We start from the raw sequence: 23,117 nt of genomic DNA, 5'->3' as shown, positions 1-23,117 counted from the left end.
TTTTGTTGCTCAAATGTGGCCTCTCTCTCTCCAGCCAACACAACGAGCAGTCTCACCACCCTACCCCTCTCTACATGGGACATGATTCCCAGGGGTGTGGACCTTCCTGGCAATGTGGGACAGAGATCTTGGAATGAGTGGAGACTCAGCATTAAGGGATTGAGAAAAACCCTAGAATGAGCTGAGACTTAGCATCAAGGGATTGAGAAAACCTTCTTGACCAAAATGGGGAAGAGGGAAATGAGACAAAGTGTCAATGGCTGAGAGATTCCAAACAGATTCGAGAGGTTATCCTGGAGATTATTCTTATGCATCAAGTAGATATCATCTTGTTATTCAAGATGTAATGGAGAGGCTGGGGGGAATTGCCTGAAAATGTAGAGCTGTGTTCCAGTAGCCATGTTTCTTGAGGATGATTGAATGATACAGCTGTAACAATGTGACTGTATGATTGTGAAAACCTTGTGTCTGATGCTCCTTTTATCTACCTTGTCAACAGATGAGCAGAACATATGGAATAAAAATAAACAATAGGGGGAAAACAAAGTAGTTCTCTCTACCAATTACATTTTGGTTTTAGTTTTGTTCTAATTAAAAATTACAGGTATAATGCCTGGAAACATCCTAGAGTATATTAAGCAGATGATCAAAAAGTACTGGCAAAGTCCCCTGAGGGAGGAGAGAAAGACTATGGAACTATTAAACCTTACCATTAGGGAATCCCCTGATACTGTGTCAAACTTTAGGGACACCCAAATCAATAGGCCATGCCCTCAATCATGAGGCTTACTCTTGTGAAGCTTATGTAGGTAGCTTAGACTACCTATAGGCATGCCTAAGAGTAACTTCTTGAGAACCTGTTGTTGCTCAGATGTGGTCTCAGTGTCTCTAAGCCCAACTCTGCAAATCACTGCCCTCCCTCTACTTGGGATATGACATGCAGAGGTGAAAATCTCCCTGGTGATATGGAAGATGATCTCCAGGGATAAATCCAGACCTGGTACCGAGGGATGAACAATTGCATCATGACCAAAAGGGGAAACAGAAGTGCAATTAATAAAGTATCAGAGGCAGAGAGTTCAAATAGAGTCAAGAGGCTCCTCTGGACATTGTTCTTACACAAGCTTCAGTTAGACCCTGCTACCTATCATAACCTGCCAACCCCTAACCAGGACCATTCCAGCCAATCCTAAAGAACACCTAGGGCAATATATAGGATTCCACAAGGGTTCCAGGCATGAGAGTAACTTTCCAGAAACCTACAATCTCCATATGGGTCCCTGGTCCAGATAAGTCTTGAAACCTAGCCCAGCCTCTCTAGAACATCAGCTAGTTCCATCTCCCTACTCCATATTAGTGACAGACCCTTTCAATATCAAAAATTCAGAATTACTATAGCCCAAACAACCCCAAAGAGAGGTATGGAAAGATCAAAGGGGATGGGAATTATACGTAGAAGACAGGACTTAACAAATGACTACGAATGCTGAATCATTAAATTGATATCTCTTTTAGTCACCAGTATTTTAGAGTAGCTAGAAGTAAAAACCTAAAATTGTGAAATTGTAACCCACATCAAACTCTGAAATATGTTCTACAACTAACTGTGGCGCTGTGCTTTGAAATTTATAGTTTTGTATATATGTTATTGTTCACACACACACCAAAAAAGGAAAAACAAGTCGATTGTGATAACAAAAATTATTTAAGCCCTCTGGCCTCCAATATTCTGGAGCAATTAGAAGGAAAAATATGAGAGGATCGTATGGTAGCCCATGACAAACTGTGGGATCCGTCCTGTAATCGCTTGTTAAAGAGTGCTTTGAAAACTATTGCTTTTTTATTTGCTTTGTATATATGTTACACTATACAATAAAAAAGTTAAACAAACAAAAAAAATTACACGTAAATATAAAGTAAAAAGGTCAAGCATTTCAGGGTTCTTAAGTCCATGTGTGGAAACCATGAGTTTGGCCGACTACTCTAATAAAGCAGAACCTTGGGATGGCTCAGGATTCTGGGGGGCAGCACATCTGTGAATATGGGTAAGGTACTTTTGAGGAATGACTAGATATTCCATCTTCATCACCAATGAAAAAGGACCACCAGTTCTGAAGGACAGCCATAAATATAAAATTTGTATCCCTAAAATCAAATTTCCTTAAAAACAAAAACTAATTGCTACTACTTAATGTCTTTGGAACACTTTAAACCCCATAGTGGAAAGTGAGAATAAAAAAGCAGCTTATGGAATTGCACATATTGGCAATAGGGAAAGGTTAGTTGGAGTCACTCCCCACTTAATGGGCTCCAGAACTACCAGTGGATAGTCTATTCATTGCAAGGTTTCTCCAGGCTTCCAAAAGAGCTGAAGGAAGTGTCAAATCAAAGAGGAAGAGCAATCAGGCATTTTTTTCTGCCAATCAGACATCCACCTTTTTCTAAGAAACTCTGTGGATGAAAAAAACATAGCAAACGAACTCTGCCCTTCCTGCCCACAGTAAGTTAAAAAGCATTTAGGAGTACTCAATATTGTGGTCCTACTTAGATCTAAACAAAACTCTTATATATGCTTACAGAAACTTGCTCACTCAGAAATTAAGGAAGTGATCATCAAAATTTGCTTCTAAATACACTAGAAAGTTAGCATAATGATACTGCAAGAAACAGCATTCCCTGCTATTTACCTGAATGAGTTTGGCAGCAAACTGGTTCACTTCATTAACTCTTTCTTCATGAGCAGCCATATCTGTTTGAAATTCTTCAAATTTCTTCTGTAAAACCTCCACATGTTCTAGGTCCTGGCCCAGTTCCTCAGAAGTCACAATTGCTTCCTATTTAGGAACCAACAGAGCCAGAGTCACCAACCAACATATGGTTAACAATGCCTCCCAGAACTTTATTGTGAAACAGACACATTAGGAAGGGGCTGTATTAGCTTAGTGGAAGCAGTTATCAGTGTGGTCTGTGATTTCAGCTCCTCTCACAGATACGAGCTTGACTTCACGTCATTTCTTTCTCAGAGACTAAAGATTTCAGGACTGCAGAAGAGAACAGACCTAGAGAGAGCTAGAAATATAACAATCCCAATCCCACCCACCCACCCCTTCTGCTTAAACTGGTTACAACTGTCATAAACACTGTCGCTCAGCTGCAAATGACAGATTAATTTCTTCCATTCTTTTCGGTAAAGCTTAGCAAATCTTTCTTCCCAAAACACACCTTGTCATTGATCCAGTCCATTACATCCTCACATTCTCGTAAATACTGCACCAACTTCTGGGCCTGCAACAGTTTGATTCCCTTTTCCCGCATCTTCTCTAAAAGTAATTCCCACTGGCGGTGCAGCTCCATCAAACGAGTCTGGAGGATGAAAATTCAACCCTATAGATTACAACCAGTTCTATGGCATCTGGCTCTTCTAAAAAGTTCCTTTGAGATAAAAACCACATGGAACTCTGAAGAAAAATCTTTTTAAAAATAATCCCTAAACTCAGAGGAAAGTACAGATTTAACTGAGAATAGGAAAAAAGTTCACATTTTATAGTAGTCTGGTAGGTCTTAAAGTTACAAAATAACTGATCCTCCATAAGTATATTTAATCTCGTTTACTTCAGGGGAATTATTCCCCCAAATGGGATTCCTACTTCAGAATACTATTATAAAGGGAAAAAGAAGCAATTAACATGAAAACTGAAAAGAAATCACTGAAGAATATATTCTGAATTCATGGAGGAAAGAGGGGGAAAAACAAAAATAGATTCTCCAGACATCAAAAATGTAAAGAAATAATTATGAGGCATATGTAAAGAAAAAAACCTTCATATCAAAGTAGAAAAGATGTTTTCCTAAAATGTAATCCACTATCAAAAAGGATTATTGACAGAAAAAGTTTCAGAACCTCTGAGAAAATACATAGTTTATGGCAAAATACATCTTAAGTTTATTTCAAACACAGGCCCAAACATATTCACTTCCCAGCATCTTTGGGTTCTCATAGCATAGGCCCAGTAAGGGCTTGTAAGAAGTGGGGCAAATTGATAATCAATCCCAGTTTAGGTAAAATATTCTATATTCCATTCCAATTTCAATACCTTAATTATGCCTACCCAAGATACTGGGAGTTTCTATATAACACTGACAGACATAAGAAAAACAAACACAAACGATTTACACTAACAGAAAAAAAGCCTGGGATCCACCCATTGTTGAGATGCCACTCCCAGCAAAATAAATACTTGAAAGCCATGGGATAGTCAACATGGGTGGATTCTCTTATAAAAAAGCTTAGATGCTTATTTTGAAAGGAGAAAGCAGTGGGAGTGGGGGGGGAATAAATGCTCACACAATTCACTTCTACCACTGCAATCACTTCTACCACTGTTTGTTAAACTGTAACCCACCAATGAAAACGAAGTGAAAGGCATTCCAAAGCAAGAGGGAAAAGGCAACCACAATAATACTCCACCTACTCGGATATGGGACCCAATGTGGGTGGCAGTGACTATGGGGCGCCACGCTGTCCGGTACGGTGTGAAAGTCTAAACCAGTGATAGAAAGGTTATCCAGGAAAAATAGCCTTTGCACTCCACCCACTTTCTTCTACGTTAATTCTGTCTGACAAACTTAGTTATTAACTTATGGTACCAGATAAATTACCAAGCCAGCCAAGAACTCTGTAAGAACTGTAAGCACAAAAATAAAAATTAAATGAGAGGCCTCTGCTCAAATTAAAAATAAGGACACAGAAGGCTAGCAAAAACTTCATATTCAAATCAATTGTGAATCTCTCACAAATTTCATTTTCACACTTTCAAGTTAAGAACTAGAGCAAGGCCCATTCCAGTACTGGAACAATTTTCCTGCTGTGTCTGATCTTATAAATAATCCTGGCTAGAGAGCGTCCAGTTTCACAAGCTTACTATTGTTTGAGAGAGAAGGGGGGCAAGAAGGTAGTGTTTCTAGTCAGGGAAAAAAAAAATCCCAAAACATTACAGGTGTACTTAAGAGACACGCTGAAAGCTGACAGGGAGGAGAAGAAATCCTGGTTCTGACTCAGATTTCTCAGCAGAGGCATGAGCTAGCAGCAAAAGCTTACAGAGAAGGAGTTGGAGGAAAAATTAAGGAAAGCCAATGGGAATAAAATGTAGGTTGGAAAAATAAAGCAAATAGTTATGACTAGAAAAAGAAAGAAGAATGAAATTCCAGTTCTGTTGCCTATTAACTGTGGGACTTTGGACAAGTTACTCAAACTTCTCACCCTCAGTTTCTATCCTTACTCTTTCTATAACGATGGGGGATAATGGCTTCCTGAAAGATTTTTGGAACATTAGAGATAACACATGAAAAAAGCCTAGCAAAGTATCTGCACATAAACAGCTACTAACAGCTATACAACAAATGGCAGCTAATAGTACTTAAAAAAAATTTTGTTTTAAATTTTTAGTTTTGGGGAAAACATTTTGCATCTTATAGGTTGACTGAAAATTTTTAATTTGTGTCTTGATTCTCTTATATATAAAATTATTATATAAAGAGACAAAATGTGAAAAGGGGTGCTAGGATTTGAGCATAATGAGTGTTGATAGTAAAAATTAACTTTTTTTGGGGGGGTGGGGTGGGTGCATGGTCCAGGAATCGAACCCGGGTCTCCCGCATGGAAGGTGAGCATTCTACCACTGAACCACCCATGCACCCAAAATTAACATTTTATATAATTTCTTAGATTACTTTCTTCTTACCTTGTACCTTATTAAAGTATTACACTCAATGTCAGTTTTTTAATGTCTATTATATTTCTTTAAGTTATATTCATTGCATTTATTTTATACGTTAATTATACAAGTAACATGTGCTAATGGTAAAAACTTTTTACAATCGGTAAATAAAACAGACAGATATAGTATGCTTTCACCCCCTAATTACACTCTTCTCTTCAAAGGTAATCACTTTAACATTTTAGTGTGTGTTTTTCTCTAAAAAGTTGTATGTATTTTTGAACAGACCTGTTATATGATTTGTAAATGATTTTTTTAGTCATTGATTATATTTTCATGCCTGAGCATAATTTCAATTGTTTAGAAATACATGTTGATATACTAGACTTTGTCTAGTTTATTTTTCTATAAATAAATTTCCCAACTTTTATGTCATTCTTCAGAATCAATCTTCTCATTACAATGAATATTGCATATTATTCCAAATAATTTTTTCATTTCCATTAAAGACCTTTTAATTACATGTTTAGTGAGATCATAAGAAGGTAGTGAAGCACAAGGTAGTGAAACCCTTTTCTTGCTAGAGACAACATTATATCAGCATAGTGTTCTCAATCACCTGATTAATAGTGACTAATGCTCCTCTATCCCAAATCCTGCCAAACTTGCCAATATTAACAAAAATATGTTGTAACAGTGCAATGAAAACTCCCTGAAGAACTCTTGAATATTCTAGCTCCAGGGATTTCAACAATTGATTCTTCAGAGTGAGAAAGATTCCTCTCTGTAAAAAATTATTGGATTCCAAGTTCACTGATTTTCACTGTGTCCCTGGTCTGTAAACCATCTCATTTCAACTGCTTTTACACAGCGAGGAAAAAATACCCTGAGTCCATTCTTGCCATTAAGGAAAGTATCTAAAAACCTCTTCCATGTCCTTGTTCTTATGAAATCCAATTTTGTGGCTCATCCACTTTTTTTCTCCCACTTTCAGAATTAGTACTCAGTGTTTTTGCACCTAATTATCAGGGTACTCTTTAATTTCGAGTAAAGTTCTTAGATCATTCATAGTTTTATAGGTACCTCTGCATCATACACAGTTATCTCTAAAGTCTCTTCAGCTGCCTGCTGCTACCTCAAGGGCCTTCAAGGGCCCCTAGGTTGGAATCCCCATGCCCCCAACTCCTCTAACAGTATTTCTTTTTTAATGTAAATACAATATTTAATCAACACTTGGGAAGATCAAGGGAACAGAAATGTGAGAAGCTAGATGGGTATAGGAGTAAAACCATACTCTTCAGTCTGTAGATGTCTATTTAAAAAATTAAACCAGAGCTGCATAAACATCTCTTAGTACTTTTTAATGTTGTTTTAATAAGCTCTCTAAACAGGGCAGACGGTACTACAGACCAGATCAATTACCCAAGACAAACCTTTACTCTATCCTCATGAAGCCATCTGTTTACTGGTTATACTACAAAGTAGTCCCATTCTCTCTGGAAGTATAATTTCTATTAGGGAAATAATAACTGTGGTAGTTAGATTCAGTTGTCAACTTGGCCAGGTGATGGTACCTAGTTCTTTTGCTGTGGACATGAGCCAATGGTGCATGAACCTCATCTGTTGCTTACTACATCGGCAGTCGGCTAAGAGGCATGCCTGCTGTAATGAATGATGTTTGATTTAATTGGCTGGTGCTTAAATGAGAGAGCGCAATGTAGCACAGCCCAAGCAGCTCAGAATACCTCATCTCGGCACTCGCAGCTCAGCCCAGGCCTTTGGAGATGCAAAAAGGAATCACCCTGGAGAAAGTTGTTGGAACCCAGAGGCCTGGAGAGAAGGCCAGCAGAGAGCGCCCTGTGCCTTCTCATCTAAGAAAGAACCTCAGTTGAAAGTTAGCTGCCTTTCCTCTGAAGAACTAACGAAATAAATGCTCTTTTATTAAAAGCCAATCTATCTCTGGTATGTTGCATTCCGGCAGCTAGCAAACTACAACAATAAGGAATGCTGATTTCATCTGCTATAAGACTATACAAAATAGTTGTAAAATGGGCAGATATTTGCATTTAACTGCAAAGACATTACATTACTGAAATAGGCAGAACGTAATTAAAGAAATAGCTGGTCAAATAGCATTTAGGATTTACTTTTATTTCCTATTTACAATCACTAACAACAATCAATAATTATTACTAATAAGTTTAGGGATAATTCCAAGTGTTCAATATGAGACTGCAGGGTATATCAAAAATACACAAGAGCTTCCAGTTTTGAGAAACTCAGTGTGCATACCTTACCCTAAAAAGGCTTGTTTTGCTTTAAATACATTGGTCTTAGAAATGTGAAACAAACAGAAAGATCAATTATTGCCCCAACTTCAGTGAACCAACCCCAAAATGAGCCAGACCAGAGTTTGAGGACTTGTTCTCAAAGTCAGTCACATCACCATGGTCACTGACCAACAGATATTACGCAATTGGACCCTTAACTGGCTTGCTGACTGGAGCTCAATAAATAAGCCACTGAGATTCAGACAGCAAGCTTTCCAACAGAGAACTTTCTTCATAGTGTTGATGACTGATCCTATTTATTGTTGTGTTCTAATCCCTTAATTCTCTATTTCAGTAATATGCTCTCCCACTTTTTTATCATCTGTAGTTGGAGTTCAATTTAGTCGATTTTCTTTAAAGCGCTGCGTTGTAATCACATTCTAGTTTGTTCTACAAAAAGAATATTACTTTCTTCACTGAGTATATAAACCCCTGCTTAAATTCATGTCAAGTCATCATATTCCAAAGGTGTGATTTTGATAATACTTTTAAAAGACTTCATAAATTCTTTTAAAATGTTGGTGAAGTCTATTTTTTAAGAAACCTAATTGACCTGTCACTTTAATTCATGTTCCTCTACCAACCAGATGAAGGCCATCTATATCAAGCACTACTCATACTTACCCTTATGGTTTCAGATGCAAAATGCCCTTCTGAGATCATCAGGTTTCCAGTTTCATCCAGTTTAACAATGGCTCCTGAATTGGCCTGTACTTCAGCTTCAAAGGCTTGATGTTTCTGAAGCTTTCCCTGTTGGTGAACCATAAAGTGAGCCAAGAGGTGCAACCAACACAGCACTTCATCTTTGGTCCTCATCCCCTTTATTCCTCCTCTCCTTAATACTACACCCTCTAATTATGGACACATCACTCAACATCTCACCCATCCCCCTAACTGCCCAATTACTCAAGTATTTTGACTGCATCTACACTGGCTCTCTGAAAACTTAAAACCACAGAGAACCACCAACTTTGCATACAGGACGATGTTATAAAATATCTTAATTTTGTTGTGCATCAGGAAATTAGCCTTAAATGGACACGCAATCTCTTCTATAAATATAGAACCATACTGACGGTTTTCTTAGCATGCAGTGTTTACTCCTGAATGATCCATCCACATTCACTCATGACACTTTATTCAAACTACTTTAGAAGCCACTCTTTGATCCTGCATGTGTTCTGCGTCTCAATACCTCTTTTTTCATCAACCACGAGCTCGGAAGGGGTCTGCCACACAGGATTGTACTTAAGCTAGTGCTCATCAATTGTCTGTTCTTAGAATACTTTGGTGCAGTACCAAAACAATGTAAAGACAAACAAACAAAAAAAAAGACTTTCACCAAAATCAATGAAAAGAAAGGCTTTGGTTTTTTTAATATTTACTTTATAATACTTAATTGAGGTATAATTTACATACCATAAAATTCACTCATATTAAATACACAATTCAATGATTTTTAAAAGCTTTGCTTTTTTTCAAAAAAAAAAAGTTTTGCTTTTGCTAAAACTTACCAATGAATCTCTCAAATGGGATTTAATGGACTATAACTATGAATTTTTGCCAGCCACAATATTGTTAGCTTGTCTTTCTCAAAAACATATATTCCAAGAGATCACTTCACACTTCTGAAAAATGCTTCAATATCACTAATGGTTGCAAGGCAGTGGAGCTAAAGAACAAAGGGCCCAAGCATTCAGAAAAAATAACTAAAGACCTGTAAGATTCCACGTTCACTCTATTACACTAAGGCCTTTTCAGAATAGTGAGTCAGCACTTCCTAGGTCTGATCTACATTCTTCCTGCTGCTCAATCTCTCAAGGTCATAATTAATATAACTTTCTTTGTCTGATTTTAGGGCAAGAACATTTGTGCTCTTTGAATTTTGGCAGGAATGTCAAGGAGCTCAGACACACCTGTAAATTGGTTGGGTCTTTATAATTCTCATCAGATGCAATCTGAAGTTTCTCCTGAATCCATTTCTCCAACTCCTCGGCATCTCTTTGGAAAAACTGAAATCTGTAAGAGTCTTCAAGCTTCTGGCGCCTAAGAGTTGAGAGCTCTTTGAAGCGGTGGTATCGGTCTAGGACCTGCTGCCGCCTCTCTTGTATGTCCTCTGCTGTTTCCAGCACTTTGACCCCACTTGGGTCCATTTTCTGCAAAGAGAGAATACCCTAAGATAAGCACCACAAGACACCAAAATAGATTCAATAGAATCAACCTTTCTGAAGGAAAGAGAAAGAATTTTCAGATGGTCCTGGCAAACAAATGAACTGAGAAGTTAGCCCGTCCTAAGGATCTGACAATAAACTCATTCTATTCCTTTATAAAATGGCTATCCACTTTCCCAGAACACCTAACTACACAGGTGCCCCACCACTCCCTGCAAGGATGCCCATATGGCAATGAAACCAAGGGAGAAATATGAATGGGAGGACTATGGTTCATGTTGTTAATCCTACAGGGTTTTTAGGATTCAAAGGAAACAATTTTCTTACTCAAAGAATTATTAACAAGTTCATTCAAAATACCTTTCATCTGGTCTCTGAATTTCTTTGTGTGAGGATTAGAAATAATTTACCCTTAGTTAAATCAGCTTTTCTCTCTTTCCAGATCTCAGCCTGTTATTCAATGAAAAAAAGGGGAATAATATAAAATAATTGGATCCTTAATATCAACAATTAATAAAAGTTATTTAGACAAAGGAACTGATTTCTTGGTTACCCCCAAATGTCACCCCTCCAAGTCTCCTTCAGATTATCAGAATGCCGGGGCAATGAACAGGCTCAGTTTCATTCAAATGGGCACAATGAAAAGAAAACCAACTCAAGGGGTATCAAAAAAAAAAAAAAGGGTGTTGGGAAAGATTTGCCTTATTTTGTTATAGACTACCTGTTAATTTGGAAAGTAAGGACAGTGTATTCCAGCATCAATGTCAATTTAACTGCAAATGCAGGCTAATCAGACAGACGGACATTTTTTGTAGTACTCAACTGTTAAAGAAACCAAAAAAGAGATCAGCCTTCAATTAGAGATAAGAATGAAGCCAACCAGTCAGGACTAAGGTAAATCAAAATACGGAGTAAGAATGACGTATTTTAGAACTTCATCTACTGTATGGGACCAAAGGAAGAAAGGTTTACTCTGTCCAAAACCTAAATTTTCTTTAGCACATAATCTAACTCAATCTGTCTGGATAGCTCATTCAAATAACCCAAACACATGGAACCCAGAATGGGAATGAAGGCCTGAATTCTGCATAGCTTAATGTAATACCCAGATACATCCCAGAGTATGTTGGGCAGATAATTAAAAAGTATTGGCAAAGTCACTTGAGGGAGGAACTGGAGAAAAAAATATGGAACTATTAAACTTTATGGTAGGGAAACCCTGGATACTGTATCAAACATTAGGGACTCCTAAGTCAATAGGCTAAGCCCTTGATCTTGAGATGTGCTCTTATGAAGCTTATTTCCATAGTGGAGAAACTAAGCCTACCTATAGTTATGCCTAAGAGTTGCTTCCAGAAAACCTTTTTTTGTTGTTCAGATGTGGCCTAAGCCCAATTTTGCAAAGAAAATCATTACCCTTACCCCTACATGGGACATGACATCCAGGGGTGAAAGTTTCCCTAGCAATGTGGGCCCTGACTCCCAGGAATGAGCCTGGCCCTGTACTGTGGGATAGACAACACCTTTCTAACAAAAAAGAGGGAAAAGTAATGTAATAAAATGAGGTATCAGTGGCTAAAATAGTTAAAATAGAGTGGAGAGGCTATTCTGGATGCTACTCTTACACAAGCTTTAACTAGATATTGCTAATTACCACAGTTTGCCAATCCTAAAACAAAACCATTCCTGTTAACCCTAAAGCACAACTAGGGCTCTGAGATTCTACAAAATTTCATGCACTAAGATTACTTTCCAGAAATCTACAACCTCCAGATGGGCTCCTAGGCCAGATAAGTCAGCTAGCCTCTTCAAAAACATCAATTAGGTTCATACCCCTATCCCATATTATCACCAGCCCTTTCCAACATGAAAAAGTTAGAATGGGCATGGCTCCAATACCCCTAAAGACTGGGAAAAGGATCAAAGGAGGAGAAGTTACAACAAAGAGAGAATTTAACAAATGAGTATGACTGCTGAGTCTTTATATTGATAATTCTTTTAGTCTCCAGTGTCTTGGGGCAGTTAGAAAGAAAAACCTTTAATTGTGGAACTATAACCCATCCCAGACCCTGAAATCTGTTCTATAACTACTTGTTATAAGGTACTTGGAAGGTTGCAACTTTTTTGTATATGTTATATTTCATAATAAAAAATGTTTTTAAAAAAGAAGTCATTTTATCTTCTAAGGATCACAGAAGGAAATAGGTACAGATGAATGACAGAAAGCTAAATTTGTCAGTAATGTGTGATCTTGTATGAGCTACTTTGCCTCTCTACACCTCAATTTCCTACTAAAAATGGTAGGTTTAAATGAGATTGTCTCTCAAATCTTTTCCAATTTTAAAATTACACAGACAGGATTCTGAAATTTGGAAGAAAGCAGTCTAGATAAGTTTTATGGTTCCTTCCAGCTGTTGTTATATTATTAATAAAAAGTAGAAAAACTGTGTCACCTGGGTAACATTTGGGAGTTACTCTATCCTCCTGTTAGACTGTCCCAGTTAATAGAAAAGGATAAGCAGACTAAGGATTAGGAATTGGAAATTGGTGAGAGTGCGCACACACATTCAGCTCTGAGATAAACAAACACTGGTGAGAACTGGATGAGATTAGAGCTTCTAGCTCACATTCCAGCTCTTTTTAGCTGCTCCAAGAGGAGGTAAGAAAACATTGTTTGCACCTGATCAACTCTGCAAGCTACCTTTCTATGAAGAGAGCATCTTCTTTGGGAAGAGTACATAAGGTAATTTTAGTCATATAATCACTCTTTCCAAATTACTCTCCATGTAATAATCAATTATTTTTATTGTATATTTTAAAAACAAAGTCCAATTTTTTTTTTTAACTATAAGAAAAAATGTCTTTGCCATGACACTCCCATGCTTTAAATAATTTTATTGGTCCTGTCTGGCTGAAGAGTGAGTCTACCTGTTTATCAGGACGTTTAAGGCTCCTCAAAATCTGGCTCAAAATCTCAATCTGGTATCATCTCTCACCTGTGCCCTACCCCCTTGCCATATGAAAATATTCCTTCTCCAAAATACACACCTCCCTTTAAAAATGCCAAGGTATTATACAAGCTTCCTTTGCTTAGAATGTCTATCTCTTCTCTCCCTGGATAACTCCTATTTATATTTGACTGCCCAACTAAAATGAGCAAACTGCAGGATTAAGCTATACTCAATGCTCTTTCCTTCCTGTCTTTCCAGATTTAATCACACTCTTCTGTAGATTCACAGAGCACTGACATACACTTCCCACAGACTAAGCAACCCATTCGTCAAATCCCCAATTTACAGCAGAGTTCATTAATAAGTATTTACTGAATAAATGATTAAGTACATGTTAATAATGATTGTTAATGATTAAGAACATATATATTAATATACCAAATGATAGCATATTCTGAGAAAATAGCTGCTCTTTTGATGTGGTAGAGTGGTACTTTGGAAATAAAGCTCAAGGAGGCACAATTTCTATCAGTACGACAGCTATGTCTAAAAACAGTATGTTCTATTCTTAAAACAGGCTTCAAAAGAGTCCTTAAAATAAAAAATTGAGGGTAACCTTGAAAAACTAAGTGTCTGATCAGAGCAGAATTTCTGTAATAATTAAGTACTAGCAAGGCAGTTCTGGTTTATACCACTGCCTGCCCTAAGTATATCAGCTTATTTTGGAAAAAGGCTGATTCTGACAAAGGATCACTACCATCACCAGCCACATTTCCTAGAGTTTAAACATGGCCTCGTTGATTTACCTTTCAGTTGTCTCCTCCAGCCATATCTCAAATTAAACTCCTCTACTAACTCCATATGATAGGCCTTGAGCAGGGTCCATTTCCCAGCTCTTTTTCAAAAAGTTCTCTTTGACAGGAATATTCCCTTCTCTCCTTCTCCCAACTCTGCCATTTAATATCATATACATTTCTCAAAGTCTAAAACAAATCTCTGGTTCTCCATTAAGTTTTTCTGAATCAGGGGTCCTCACTCCCTCTGTGTTCCCCTTTTACAGCATAATCACATTTTGCTGTGTTAATTATTGTTCTCTCCTTACCATACTTGTAAGTTCCTTAAGGGTAAATCATAACTTACTCTAACTTGGATCTACTCAGAACTCAGGACTTGGAATATATTAGAGAGTCAATCATATTCTAAACTTGGAAATAAAGAAACTGCTCATTTTATAATTAAGTGTTCAGAAACACAAGCTAGTAAACAAGTCATGGAGTCTAAGGTGGCCCATGAAGTCTGGTTCCCAGGCTAGCTCACTAGCACCAGTGATTCCTAACATGTTTAGTTTTCTTTACTGAAAGCTGTTTGGTTATTTATTTATTCCTTTCACCACCACCCCCTTATCTTTTTCATGCCCACTCTGGAGAGGAAAATGGGGAGATTATATATATATTTATTTATTTTTTGCATGGGTAGGCACCAGGAATCGAACCCAGATCTCTGGCATAGCAGGCGAGAATTCTGCCACTGAGTCACTGTCACATATCCAGATACATTAAGTTTTAAAAATAAAAATTATTTTTGTTTTCAAGATCAAAACTTAAGTTAGTAAACAAGCAGAGTTAAGAATCACATATTTATGTACTTCCTTTGTTCTCATCCCTCAGGAGAAATAAAGATATAAAAATAGGGGAATGATGCATCTCATTTGCTTGCTTACAAATACCAAGAAAGGTATAGTTTATGTAGGAAACAATAACTATACTGTACATGAGTTCCTGAAAGAAAGATATCAAAGTTTTCAGGATTAATGTTTATGGAATTTGTCCTGTCTTCTCATATCACAGATTCACTGCATTACTAAAATCCTTTAGATGCTATGGAAATCACTTTTGGGGAGCAGCCCTTTCCCAAGAAAAAGGAATCTCCATCATTATGTCACAAAGGCTCACCTGAGCAAATCTGCCTGGTTGGACGCAGCCTGCTGATCTGACCCTACGAATTCAGGGAGACAGTCCAAGGAGGCTCTGCTGAAATTAACCAACCTAAAAGGACCTCTTTGTCACCCCAGTGAAGTAGAACAAGTCAATTCTATACCAAGTGCTTTGGTCAAGTAATAATGGACTTTTCTTTCCTGCAGTAGAACAGCTGACGTCAGGAGGTGGGACATTTGCCAAGCCACAACTGGCAAGTTATCAATGCTCTCCCATTGCTGTTGGCATTAGAAGTTTTCACTTCCATAATTTCAGGGGCCTAAGATTATGGGTTAATAAGAATTTCCCCCTCTTTTTTTTTTTATTAATTAAAAAAAATTAACAAAACATTTAGAAATCATTCCATTCTACATGTACAATCAGTAATTCTTAATATCATCACATAGAATTTCCCCCTCTTAACCTGATAGGGAGCTGTTTCTAGTTTATCTAAACAAGTTCCACCTTCTTTTTGCTCCTAAAAGGGAGTAGAGACTACATTAAAAACAGGAAAAGTATTCATATCTATCACTAAGAGCTATTGCTACCCAAAGGTGCTACAATCTCTCAGCCAAAACTATGTCCGAGTTACTGGAATTTCTTGGACCCTGCCTGAGCACACCACATTCCTTTCACGACTGAAGCTGCATACCGCAAAAACTCCGCCCCTGCCCTGGAAATATGCAGCAGACTAAAAAGGCAGATTCCAGAAAGTTCCAAGCTATTCCCAGTTCTAATGGGATTAACGCCTTCTGCCGGTGCTAGAAAGGGAATTTGGGAAATATGCCATTAAAAAACAATCTCCAGTCTTACTAGCTTAATAGTGGTATCTATTCCACTAATTGTCTAAAAACCACAAATGAGAAGACTTCCTAGGAGTGCAATCAATGGACTGCTTAAAAAAAAAGGCCACATTTTTTCAAATATTATATATTGGAGAAGACTGAAGATGTAATGCTATTTATAAATGCTGCAATGCAGCAGTCAAAATGTTAGTTGCATCATTCAGCAAGTAATGTGAATTGATCTCAGGGGGATGAAAGAGGAATTACAACTATGTCATCTACTGTAATGAGTAAAAAGGACTCATCAGCATTCTCACAATACTGCCAAATCTCTGTGATATAACAGAGGGGGTCCAAAGATATGAACGTTGGCTAAAAATTTCTAGTTTAATCCAAAGATTTAACATGCCTAGGAATGACTGCTCATATATAATACAAATGTATACACATTATCTGCTGAAAATGGACCCCTACAAGAGAGGTTAGTCATTAATATATTTGCCCTCTTGACAAATGCCAAGAGAAAACCGAGGCAGATCTTGGTACTCGGGGACTTTTTAAATGTCTTAATCTAATCTAGAGAAATTATATGCTCTTGTATAGAATACATTTATTTTTGGAAGAGAAGGAAGCAGAGGGCGGGAATCACACTGTGTTAAGCAACACAAAAGACTGTAGATACAAACATTTTCAAATCAAAGGTCAAATGTTTTGGTCTTGCAAACTTGGCATCTGCATCGAGTGGTTAGGATCCTCATAAAGAGTGAAAAAAGAATTTGGTAATTACAGTTTCTCCACGGAACCCCAGAAAAGAAAAAAAAATTGTAAGGAAGATGGAAGTCTCTATTAAAAACAAAGTATTGGGACTGTCATTCTTTCACCAAGCTGAATGTGCTGGGACTTAAAGGCATTTAGAATACTATCATGAATTCCAATTTTCAGGAAGGGTACCAGATAAACCATTTTGTAAGGAAAGGAATGTTGGGGACACACTAACAGGATGAACAAATCACTGCTCTATGGAACAATTCATAAACATCATCCAAAGCAAAGGTCACAGAAACTATTCATCATTTTTGTTTTTGTGCTTAGTCAGAGCCCACATGTGCAGAACTGACAATACCATTTTCCATGGCTTAGAAAGTCAGCCTACTACCAAATTTTAGATTTGCAAAGCAAGAGAACTAAATCCATGTATGTGAAAGGGCTCCCCTGAGAACAAATTACCAAAGAATTGGTTAAGCACCCAAAAAATTTTATACAAATTGATTCCCAGATCAAACAAATTAACTCAAAACCAGCTTAGCTGCAGATTTTAGTGGCAGGTCTGATAAGCAGATAGGTAAATAATACATAAGTTAAGACTTTGGATGCCATAATAAAAACAACAAATATTTTTGCTTAAACCACATTCCAATCAGGATTGTGGATCTGCACTTCAGCCTTCAAATTGATTAATTCATTTCAACTTGTTAGCAGAATTCTAGAAAGATGAGTAGGGACTTAGCTCTAAGAAAGCAAAAGGTTCATACTGCATTGCATCAAAATCCAGAAATGCAGAGCAACACTGAAATAACTTACTTCTGAATGCTTCCCAAAAACTATCTTGCTGCTACTTACCTTTTAACCTGCAAAATTCAGATGAGAGGTATTTAAGTGCAACATATTGTTACTATGATTCAAAAACACAAAGAGGTTATAATGTGGCCCATTTTCATAAACCTCATTCGAATAATTAAATTTCAATTTATAAAAGGGCCTGCCTTGGATTTATGACTTATAATCACTAGAAATTTGTAAACTTTATATTTCTTATTATGGGATATCAAGACATAATTAAAGCATTTTTTTCTTTCTGAGGAAGGTCCAATTTAGCAAACATCAAAAGCTGTACACAAACAAAACAGATACATATACTGAGCTTTTTAAATAAGAAAATGCAAGCTCTACTTCATTGTAGGGATTTCGGCAGAAGAAATAAGTCACTGGGAATAGGTAACCCATGTTTATAATATTTGCCAAATTAAAAATATCACTTTTAGTACATTCAGATTATTACTATTTCCAAGCATCTAGGATAATCTGTTTAGATCCTTGGTTCTAAAGAACCAAGTAACCATCAATAAAAAAAAATTAGCAAACACTACATGCAAATGGTAGGGTGATAAGAAACATATATATATATATATATATTATTATATATATATAAATATTCATGCCTTAAAGAGAGGAAGGTAAAAAAAGGAAATTTTAGAGTAAATTTACTAAGACTTCTGCTCAGGTAACACCAAAAAACCCTAATTAATCTGCCTAACAGAAAGGCATGCCAGCAAGGATTCCCCCCACCCTCTTTCTATCATTCAACCTCTTTGACACAAATGTATCTTCACCGCAAGCCAGGCAAAACTCAAAAGGCAACACATTTCCTGCATGCTGGTCAAATACCTGGACTCTGCGTTTACGAAATGATGACAACATGATGGAGGAATGCGGAGTCTAAAGAGGGAGGGGGAAGAGCAAAATAACAAGCATCTATGGGCAAACTGAACAAAATTTCAAAATGAAGAAAACAGACCTTTAAAAATACATGAATACAGATAAAAATCAATTTTCAGATATTTTCCTATCTCCTTTGACATTCTATACAGTTTCTATCTCTATCTCACCAGGGATTTAAAATGTGGAAAGAGAACCAAGGTTCTCTGATCTTTAACTGTTAGTATCTCTGTGTGCTGCCTCAACCAAGTCACGGCTCCTTTTCAGCCTGTTTACCCACTCATCCAATAAATTTACAATACTCTTTAAAACAAAACATGCCTCCCCCCACGACCCACACTCCAAGTTCATTGAGAATCTCAGGACTAGATGATTCCTAAACTCCCTCTCATTCACAAATAAAATAGCATGCTTTCATGAAATTATCAGAAACAAGAATGAACTCAAGCTAAAAACATCTGACTTGGGCCAAGTTTGCAGGTAAATTTCCAGCAAATACTACTTCCTGCTCAAACATGGTATAAGAGAATACGCAAAAAAGGTGGAAGGGGGATGATGGTTCAAATGCACAGCTGCTCCAGTCAACTGGTTCCAAGTGATCAACTATGCCTTCTTTCTCTGCATTCCTAGAGTCAGCATTTGCAATCAGGGTGTTGCATTCTTCTCCTGGACTCAGACAACCACAGCTGAAAAGCTGAAGCAGGCAGGCGTGCATAATTAGTGAAGTCCTCGCACAGTCCACTGAGGATTGATTACACAGGCAGGCCGGCTTCAGGCCCCCTGTCCTTAGTGTAGGTTCAGCAATGACAGGACTGTGGTGGAATATTCCAGAGCTCCATTTCTCATGATCTGCAACTGGCCCCTCCCTTTGGGATGAAGGTGGGTAGGAAAAGTAGGGAAAATTCTGACCCAGGAAACCAAACGATATACTTAAAACAGCTCTTCCACACCTAAATTTATTCATCGGATTGCTTCACAGGCTCACATTAGAGCCTGTGACATACCATATTTCTCCAAATACTAGATTACTACAAAACACACTGCACCAAGAAAAAAGCATATCAGAATTAGTTACTAAACTGATAGTTTACCAACAAGAAACGCTTCAGGGCGGGCCGCGGTGGCTCAGCGGGCAAGAGTGCTTGCCTGCCATGCCGGAGGACCCCGGTTCGATTCCCGGCCCCAGCCCATGTGAAAAACAAACAAACAAACAAAATATAATAAAAATAAAGATGTTTCCCTTTCTTCCTCCCATCCTTCCTTCCTTCTCTGTCTTTCTTTCCTTCCTTTAAAAAAAAAAAAAAAAGAAACGCTTCACACCTGTCCACTATCGAGTAAATCCTCCTTTTGAATCTTTCCATTTTAGGTCCCTAGATAACTGCTAACACACTTTGAGGGTCCCTTTGAGTAATTATTGGCCCAGTTACTAAAAAGGGATTGTTAATTTCCTGCACAGAGGCACTTACTGCAGAGCATATTTTTTTCCTGCAGCACTTTTTTTTTTAATAACTTTGACTTCATTTTGACCTTTCAAAATCTAAGACATTAGCTACAACGAAAGGTAAATTTTCTAGTTTAAGTTGGAACCTTGGCTCAATGGCTTCATACAGCTAGTGTTCCCACTGCTATTCTTGGGATTGTTGCTGGGCCTTGGCTGTGCAGGACACCCCCACCCTTCCATCTTTGATACATTCTGCTTCACTTAAGTCCAATTGCTATGACGACGCAATTTCTCAACACATTATGAAAATACTTCATATGGTCTCTTTTCTATTCTCCCCTCACAGCCATGATTCTACGTTTTTCTAAAACACCATGATGAAGACAGAATAAAGGGCCTTAAATATTTTAGGATCTATTACATAAAAGACATTTGACAAGGTGTTACAGCAGTTCAAGCATCATCTCAGCCCAATTCCATGGGCTACTCAGGCTTTCCTTTGAAACATCTCAACCCTTAACTTTAACAAATCTCTTTTATCCCAATACAGTAAAGAGATCTTGAAAAGCAAATTTCACTGGAAAGCACCAAATTCTGAGACACGGCTTTCAAACAAAAGACTGCCCAATTATTCAACATTAGCATGATTGTAAAAATTCTGTCTAGTAACATACTGCTCTCGACCGAAAGACCCGGCCTTCGGGAGAAAAAAGACCCTAAGACATTAAATTATTCGATTTGGGTCTTCTACAAAGCAAGCACTGCATCTACCTATTGTTTACAAGGAGAGCACAACTGAGGAGGAAAGAAATGTTTATTACAAGGAAGAAAACGAGACGGCTAGTCTCGGACCTTTCCGCGCCTAGAGTGAGTCAAGAATCGCCATACAGAATGAAATGAAGTTCCAAGAGATCCTTATGCTTTTTGGGCCCTTCCTCCTTCAGGGGTCGGGCAGGCACTGCTGCTGAACCTCAATCTTGCGGTGATTTGGGAAAATGAGCTGCAGGAGTCGCTCCCACAGAGGGAAAGGATTGGGGCTGTTGATGGGGGCACTCTTCAAAAACGGGGATGGTAAAGATCCCGACGAGGGCCCCCACCCCACCTGCCGCAGCCGGGTGGAACAGGGCGGGGCCGCAACCCGGCTGGGACTGAGAGGAGGGTGCTGAGAAGAACCCGACGGCACTTCCCCCCTCCCCCCAGTAAATGACATTCCAGCCGCCGGCGCCGGAGCTCTGCCAGGCTGCCTATCCGCAACCCACGCGCCACAAAGCCGGTCGCGGCCGGCTCGGCCGGCTCCTGGAGACCGAAGGGAGCAGTGAGGCGGGCTCGGCTCACCTGTCCGCGCGCTGGCCCCGCCCCGCCCTAGGGGCTTCCCTGTTCGCCGCTTCCCGGTGGCCCGGCTCTCGGACCTCAGGTCTCCTGCCTTCGGGCCCTGCTCCCACCCCGAGCTACCCCGCACTCCCTCTCACCCGCTCCTGGGGGATGAGAGGGTGCTGAGGGACCGACCCGCCACCTCAGCCTCCGATCCTCGCCGTTCGCTCCGCAGCGGATAGTGGCGGCGACGCGCGCGCCCTGCCTCTTTTATAGACGGCCAAGCGCGTTCTGGCAGCCGGCGGGCGCGAGCGCGGGGGAAGCGCCCTAACGCTATTCAAGGGGCGGGGGAGAGCTGTTGCGGAGCAAAGGGGGCGGAGTTCCTGCGGCTTCGCCTCGCCACCGCCTGGCGGAAAGAGCCGAACGCTCCCGGAAGGAGCCGAAGAGGCGAGGCAGAGGAAGAGGCGAGGGTGGGGAGGGAAGCAGATCGGTGGGGAAACTGGGCGCGCGCAAGGAGTGGGGGTTGGTGGTGCACCGGCGTCAGTGCCCTTCGCCCATGGGACCGAGATGCTTCAGTTGCACCCCAATCCGTGGAGTTTAGGTCCTCTAATCCTGCCCCTCCGTTCCCTGCAGAGATCTTCTGCACCCCACCCCTCCGCCCCTGGGAGCCCTTCCAGGACTGCGGCGAAGGGCGGGGCAGGGGCCATGGTTGCAGTCTGGTTGGGGATGCTGCGCCGCGCCGGAAAAACGCCTAGTCCCAAAGGGTGAGGTCACCAGTAAGCTTTCTTTTTCCTGCCCACTTTCGGTAGGAGGAGGCTGCTGCTGGTGAGCCCAGTCTGCTCTCCCCGCAGCCATGCTCTGATGGGGACAAGGGTCAAAAAAACCGACAATGATACTGGGCCCAGTTTGAGAGGGTGGTAACGAGAAAAGGTCAGATCTACATCATAAAAAAATAAAATCGGTTTATTTACTGGAATGTAAATCTGTCGTTCTGAAATCTGGGGAGTTAATTTCTTATGTTTTTACAACAAAAGCATTCTCACGGTCTCAGTTGCCAATAGAATAGGATGTATTAATCTTATTTTATAAACAACACATTGTTTTCTCTGCCACAATGAACTCAACTATCCTCATGTACTAGGCAGTCTGCTAAGCACTTCATGTATATTACCTTAAAAAAATTATTTTTGCAATGAATGTATGAAGTAGATAGTATTTCCCGCATTTTACAAATGAGCACCCTGACAGAGGCCTCTTGCCCAACGTCACAAAGCTAGCAAGCAGAAAAACTATCTAGATTTGAATCCAAGTGGTCAGAATCTTCTCTCAAACAGTGTGCTATACTGTCTTTCCACAGGAAAGGGAGGCATTGTGGTGCAGATGAATGCTGGGCTGCTTAGAAGGGAAAAATAAGATACCTCCTAGCAGTTTAAGGGCCTGGTTCTAAACCAGAAACCTTTCTCATCCCCATTCTGGTGACAGCTGGGTCACGGCATTGAGAGCAACACTCAGGTCATTCCTGTGCAACACTCAGGTCATTCCTGTGCAGCCAGGCAGACTAGAAACTCATGAAAGCAGCTCATGAAGGTCTCAGCCTCCTGGTTACCAAGCAGCCCTCCTCTTTAAATAAATATAAAGGCACTGGGCACTGCACCAGAACCTGGGCCAGGCCCAGCCCTGAGCTTCCTGGTCCCCTTCAGTTTGTCTTCTTTCTCTGTGCCAGGAATCTGCAATCTAGTTTCTAAGCTGCCTTGGTTATAGCCATGATAGTGAGGAAAAATTCCCCCAGTCCCTCACTCCACCAGAGTGGTGGAAAAAGAAAAGGAGTGGTCACACCCCAGAAATGTGAAGGAAACATGTAGGAGCTGAGAGGCATTTCCTGCAATCTTCTATGTAGAGAAAACAAAGCCTGGTAACTCCTCCCTAGAGTGTGTGCATTTCT

At 39.4% G+C, this 23,117-nt stretch overlaps 1 protein-coding gene across 9 annotated transcripts in view; it reads right to left on the bottom strand.

Moving 5' to 3' along the window:
• SPTAN1 (spectrin alpha, non-erythrocytic 1) overlaps positions 1-21,466 on the bottom strand; it is a 97,617-nt gene extending 76,151 nt beyond the window's left edge. For all 9 annotated transcript variants that reach the window (XM_077146491.1, XM_077146518.1, XM_077146507.1 and 6 more), the window contains exons 1-5: positions 21,334-21,466; positions 9,964-10,203; positions 8,672-8,797; positions 3,223-3,363; positions 2,688-2,834 (exon numbers count right to left, since the gene is read on the bottom strand). In XM_077146491.1, the coding sequence (XP_077002606.1) occupies positions 2,688-2,834; positions 3,223-3,363; positions 8,672-8,797; positions 9,964-10,200 (651 nt within the window). In that variant the 5' untranslated portion in view covers positions 10,201-10,203; positions 21,334-21,466. The remainder of the gene's footprint in view (positions 1-2,687; positions 2,835-3,222; positions 3,364-8,671; positions 8,798-9,963; positions 10,204-21,333) is intronic.
• Between the last annotated feature and the right edge of the window lie 1,651 nt (positions 21,467-23,117).

This window comes from Tamandua tetradactyla, chromosome 2 (assembly GCF_023851605.1).
Source record: "Tamandua tetradactyla isolate mTamTet1 chromosome 2, mTamTet1.pri, whole genome shotgun sequence".
Lineage (NCBI taxonomy): Eukaryota > Metazoa > Chordata > Mammalia > Pilosa > Myrmecophagidae > Tamandua > Tamandua tetradactyla.
Note: the sequence above shows the minus strand (reverse complement) of the source record. Positions and strands in the feature narration are given on the sequence as shown.